Raw genomic sequence first — 6,363 nt, 5'->3', positions numbered from 1 at the left:
TAATGGACTGTCTTCTAACAATGGAAACTTCCAATATTTGCTTTTAGTTTTTATTGTACCTTACTAATCGCTGGTTTTCAACTAACACTTAAAATAAACCACAAAGTACATATAATAACTTCACTGTGTTCATTGCACTTAAATAACAAACTTAACTTCAAAATTATGGAAGAAATGTTCGTGCCTCGTGCCTTATGCACCGTCTCTCTTCAACACTTTCCATCTTGAATAACAAATGAAATCTAAATTTCGTAGAAACAGTGTTTCCAGTTCTTAAAAAATATTACTACATAATATAAGACTTAACATACCGCCCGCCAAAAAAGGGCTAGTGACCTTTTTTTTAAAAAAAAAACAAAAGAAAACAAACTTTACATTACAACAAATAAAATAGACTAAAACAGGAAATAAATATACTTTAACATGAATGACATTACGATTCATCACTATTTGGTAAAACACAAAGTCCTCTAATTGAGCGTTTATATAAACCATTTGAAGTTTTAACAGTAGCCACTCGAACCAAACCGTCAGGTCCAGAATGCACTTCAGTGATAACTCCCAATTTCCACGATAGAGGAGGTAGCTTATCTTCTTTGAGAACCACCAATTGACCTGGCTGTATGTTGGCACAGCTTCTCTTCCACTTATTTCTTCCTTGTAGTTGTGACAAATATTCCATATACCATCTTCTCCAAAACTGTTGAAATTGTTGTTGGATCCTTTGCCATCTTTGAATTGAGCTCATCTTCTCCTGACGTAAGTCACGTTCTGGTAGTGCTGTCAATGGCTGACCAATAAGAAAATGACCTGGAGTTAATGCTACTGGATCATTAGGATCATTGGATAATGCTATAAGAGGTCTCGAATTTAAACAAGCTTCTATTTGTGTGATTAATGTTGTTAATTCTTCAAACGTGAGATATGACATTCCCATGACTCTTCTTAAGTGGTATTTAAAGGACTTAACTGCAGCCTCCCAAAGACCACCGAAGTTGGGCGAATATGGCGGAATAAAATGCCATTGGATTCCTTCAGTAGTTGCAAAATTCTTAATCCTTTCTTGATGGTCAGCTGTATGCAACAACTTTGCGACTTCTTGAAGTTCCTTGTTGGCACCAATGAACGTAGTTCCATTGTCGCTATAGATATGCTTGCATTTACCTCGACGAGATATGAATCTTCTCAAAGCAGCTAAAAATGCCTGACTAGTAAGATCACTCACAACTTCGAGATGGATAGCCTTTGTTGCTAAACACACAAACACTGCAATGTAGCACTTCACCTTTGTTTTTGACTTTCTGGTACCAGTTTTTATGTAAATAGGACCGGCAAAGTCAATTCCAGAATTTATGAAAGGTCTTGTTAGTTCTACTCTATGTTTTGGTAGTTGTCCCATTAATTGTTCTGGTCCAGACGCCTTTAATCTCTGACATGTAATACACCTTCTAATAACTTTCTTGATGGCATTTTTACCATTAGGTATCCAATACCTTTGCCTTAGTGATGCTAGCATTAACTGACATCCAGAATGTAGCAATCGCCTGTGTTCATGTTCTATAATTAGTCTTGTTAGGTGATGATCTGGTGGTAGAATAATTTGATGTTTAGCATCAAATTCAAGTTCAGACATCTTTAATCTTCCACCAACTCTTAGTAATTGTTGATCACATATGAAAGGATTGAGAGACAAGAGTTTGCTCTTATTGCTAACTCTTCCACTTTCTTTAAGATCAACCATTTCCTTAGCATAAACTGAATTTTGAACTTCTCGTATTAGTCTGATTAAAACTTCTTCAATTTCTTCCAAAGTAAGAGCGTCTACATTTCTTCTTGATGCTTCTACTTTAGCATTCTTGGAAAACCGCATGCAATAAGCCAAGGCTCTCTGAAGTTTGTTCAAAGTAGAGAATGTTTCGATTATACTATTATCTTGAGTTGTCACTAAGTAACTTGATTTTAATTTTTTCTGTTCAGGAATCTCTCTGAGTGGGGCAGGCTCCGTCTTAGGCCAATCAACGGAAGAACACTGTAACCATTGAGGACCGTTCCACCACAAATTATTATGTATTAACTTATCAGGACTTGTTCCTCTTGATATAATATCTGCAGGATTGTCACTTGAAGCGACGTGTCTCCATTCTCCTCCCACTTCTTGTACCTCAGCAACTCGATTGCCAACAAATGTTTTCCATCTATTTGGATTTGCTCTTAACCATGCTAAGACCACCATAGAATCTGTCCACATATATACCTGGGATATTCGTTGTTTTAATGCCTTAGTTACCTTCTTGACAAGTTTTGATGACAACACTGCTGCACATAACTCTAAGCGAGGCAGGGGAATCTTCTTTATGGGCGCCACTTTGGACTTAGCACATAATAGCTTCGAAGTAACTTGACCATCCTTGTTGACCGATCTTAAATACACACATGTCCCATAAGCCTTTTCTGAAGCGTCTGAGAAAGCGTGAACTTGAATGTCTATCAAGGTACCCGACTGAAGAACCATTCTGTCTACACTGATATCTGATAATGAAGGAATGAATTCAAGTACTGTCTTGCATCTTCGCTGTAGTTCTTTAGGAAGTGTTTCATCCCACTCCAATCCTGCTTGCCACAGATCTTGAAGAATTATCTTACATACGATTGTTATTGGACTAACAATTCCCAACGGATCAAAGATTGAAGCAATAATACCCAACATCTTGCGTTTTGTTAAATTATTATTCGACCTTTGATTTAGAGTGAATCCATTCATCACTTGAAGTTGATCAGTTGCTGGATGCCAAAGTAATCCTAATGTTTTGACTTGACCCTTATCGTCTAAGCGTAATGGAAGTTGTGTTTCTCTCAATTCTTCAGAGATGGATTCCAATAATTCAGTACTGTTGGAACACCACTTTCTTAGCAAAAAACCACCCTTTTGTAGCATTTGTATTAATTCGTCCTTTATCTTTAAAGCTTCCTCCAAACTTTCAACCCCTGAAATACAATCGTCAATATAGAAGTCATTCTTGAGAATTTGTGCTGCATTCGGATATTCACAAGCTTCTTCTGCACTTAATTGCTGGAGACAGCGAGTAGCAAGGAAAGGCGCTGAGGCTGTTCCGTATGTGACAGTCTTTAATTCATATACCTTAATGGGTTCTTCTTCTGATCTTCTCCACAAGATCTTCTGGAATTTACAGTCACGCTCATCAAACAAAATCTGTCGATACATCTTCTCTATATCTGCAGTAAAAGCTATAGGGTAAGTGCGAAATCTTAATATAATTGACTGCAAATCGTCTTGCACAGTTGGACCAACTTTGAGAACATCGTTCAGTGAAATGCCACTAGTTGAGCATGCGGATGCATCAAATACTACTCTAGTCTTCGTAGTAGTACTAGCTTCCTTAATAACTGGATGATGAGGCAAGTAACATCCTTGAGTAATATTAGAGCTGCCTTCCGCTTCCTTCATATGTTCCAAAGCTTCATACTCTTCAAGGAATGCGACATAATCTGTGCGTAACTTGGGGCATCTATTTAACCTTTTCTCTAGTTGTTGTAAACGCTGAACAGCTGTCTTATAAGAATCACCTAACTGGGTCACTTCTTGTTTGAATGGCAATCTCACTATAAAGCGTCCTGTTGAATGTCTTCTAGTGTTTGCGATAAAATGTTCTTCACACTCTCTGTCTTCTTTGGATACAGGAGTTTCTTGAATATCTTCTATTTTCCAAAACTTCTGCAGCTGATGGCTTAAATCATCGTTGTTATGCAAAAAGAATGTTCGATGTTCTGGCGTGAAGTTGTTGTGCTTTGGTATCTGATATTGTCCTGAAACTATCCATCCTAACTCTGTATTTTGGAGAACTGGAAATGCTCCTGGACGCACCTGTTGTCCTGCTTTGAGTAGGCTAAAGAAAATTCCAGCACCTAACAACAAATCAATCTTACCAGACTTGTTGAAATTAGGATCCGCTAACTGTAAATTCGGTGGAAAGTTCCATTCTTTAATGTCAATATCAGCATCAGGTAAATTTCCCGCTATTTTGGGCAATACAAAACACTCAACATCTACACTAAAATCACTTACAGCAGAGAATACTTGTAACTTACTTCCGTATTTAACGTTGCAACTTACATTATTAATACCTTGTACAGGAACATTGATAGGAAATTTCTTTAATTTTAACCTTTGAATGAGAGATTCTGTTGCAAAATGAGATTGGGAACAACTATCAAGCAAAGCCCTAACCATATGTAATTTACCATTGCAATCTTTAACTTGAACAACTGCAGTTGAAAGTAAAACACGCACATTACTTTTAGGCTTCACAGAGCAATAAGTACTAGTATTAACAACTTCCTGTCCTTGAGACACTGACTTTTCCCCTACAGGTCCCGTAACAGAATCATTTTCAACATTGGCAGCATGATTAGGCTGTGATTTCTTAAAATCACTATGCAATAACGTGTGATGCTTGAGATTACATATTTTGCATGCACTTAGCGAACAATCTTTCGCTACATGGTTGGCAACTTTCAAACAATTAAAACAAAGTTTGTTCTGTTTCGCAAAACTTAATCTTTTGGATACACTTAATTTCTGAAACTCATTACACTTGTGTAACGCATGACTTTGTTGACAAAACGAACACAAAACATTAGTACTCACATAAGATTGTCTAGCATTTTTTACATCCTTAACAACATTAGATTTACTGACATGCAACTTTGATTGCGTAGACTTTACCAATTCTAAGGCCTGGCATTTATTTTCTAAAAAGACATGAAGTTCTTCTAAACTAGCAAACTGTTCCCTATTTGTTTGATTTTCTAAGTCTTTACGTGTTTGTTCATCTAGCTTTTCCAAAACTAGCTGCGATAACAATATATCATCCAAAGGAGTATCTAACTGTAACGCCTTAAGTGCATTTACGTTACTTATAGTTTGATTTAATAATGTCCTTAAGTCCGCCACTGAATCTTTACTGACAGTCTGTAATGAAAACAATGCCTTTACGTGAGCAGTTGCTATTAGCTTTGGATTATTATACCTTATGCATATCATTTCCCAAGCAAGTTTGAAATTTTCACCTGTCACTGGTATATTCTCAACTAATTTGCTTGCTTCACCTGATAATGAGGACAACAAATAATGAAATCTTTGAATATCATCTAAGCTCTGATTGTTTACAACCAAACTACTGAAAGTATCATGAAAATGTCTGAAATCTATAACTTGACCTTTAAATGTTGGTAGCTTTATGACTGGTAATTTTAGACACCCTGTATTCGCGGCTGAATCACCTGACGAACTTCTATTGCTACTACTAGCCTTCTCAGTTGTTTCAACAATTGACGTCATTTTTGCAAGAGTATCGTAGTAAGTAGCTTCAAACAGCTCTCTATCCTGTGTATATTCATCGTTTTCGTCCTTTAATTCAAGCTGTTTTTGCACTTCATCGTATTCTTTGAATATATTGGGTAAACGTGCGCACCTAACTTTAATTTGCATTACATCACCGTCTGCTCCAAATTGTTCAACAAATGTTTTCATTCTTGTAAGGGACGCTTTAGCTAGGCCCCTTGCCTTTATAAGAGAATTAGTATTTGAATCCATTGCTTGTGATATATCTACCTGAAGTCCTTATAACAACAGACCTTTACACAAGTAAAAGAAACAAAAAAATATACTTAGCTACGTGACTGCTACATTGCGCCTTTGTTTTTCTTCAGATTGCAATGCACAGCTGAATGCGTAGGCGCGTACGTGATAAGTCCACTAGGTCAATTTTGCTTGATTCGTAACACTCACTGTCTTTACACACACATAGTCAATATCAATGTTTGAATGATTCACTTATTATTTTTCTTGGCACAACACTTCCTCCATTCGGCACTGGAGGACCAAAAAACTGTTTATGCTTACGTTCTTAAATGTTCGCCATTTACTTAACTGGTAATGGACTGTCTTCTAACAATGGAAACTTCCAATATTTGCTTTTAGTTTTTATTGTACCTTACTAATCGCTGGTTTTCAACTAACACTTAAAATAAACCACAAAGTACATATAATAACTTCACTGTGTTCATTGCACTTAAATAACAAACTTAACTTCAAAATTATGGAAGAAATGTTCGTGCCTCGTGCCTTATGCACCGTCTCTCTTCAACACTTTCCATCTTGAATAACAAATGAAATCTAAATTTCGTAGAAACAGTGTTTCCAGTTCTTAAAAAATATTACTACATAATATAAGACTTAACAGAACCCCATTGGAGTACTTACTCACTTTTGCATAGCAAGGTAAAAACGCCAGTGGTTCTCACTTTAAGTTTGAAAACATACTATTTTGTCTCTTCTCTGAG

General features: G+C 36.5%; 1 protein-coding gene across 1 annotated transcript; it reads right to left on the bottom strand.

Moving 5' to 3' along the window:
• Nucleotides 1-433: 433 nt before the first annotated feature.
• LOC145678418 (uncharacterized) lies at nucleotides 434-5,551 on the bottom strand. Its single transcript, XM_081748542.1, has 2 exons — nucleotides 5,302-5,551; nucleotides 434-5,127 (listed from the first exon to the last, which is right to left on the bottom strand). The coding sequence occupies exons 1-2, from the start codon at nucleotides 5,549-5,551 to the stop codon at nucleotides 434-436; spliced, it is 4,944 nt and encodes a 1,647-aa protein (XP_081604668.1).
• Between the last annotated feature and the right edge of the window lie 812 nt (nucleotides 5,552-6,363).

Source organism: Thermobia domestica, chromosome 1, assembly GCF_964235325.1.
Source record: "Thermobia domestica chromosome 1, izTheDome1.hap1.1, whole genome shotgun sequence".
NCBI lineage: Eukaryota > Metazoa > Arthropoda > Insecta > Zygentoma > Lepismatidae > Thermobia > Thermobia domestica.
The sequence above is the reverse complement of the archived record's forward strand: the minus strand, read 5'-3'. Positions and strand labels throughout refer to the sequence as shown.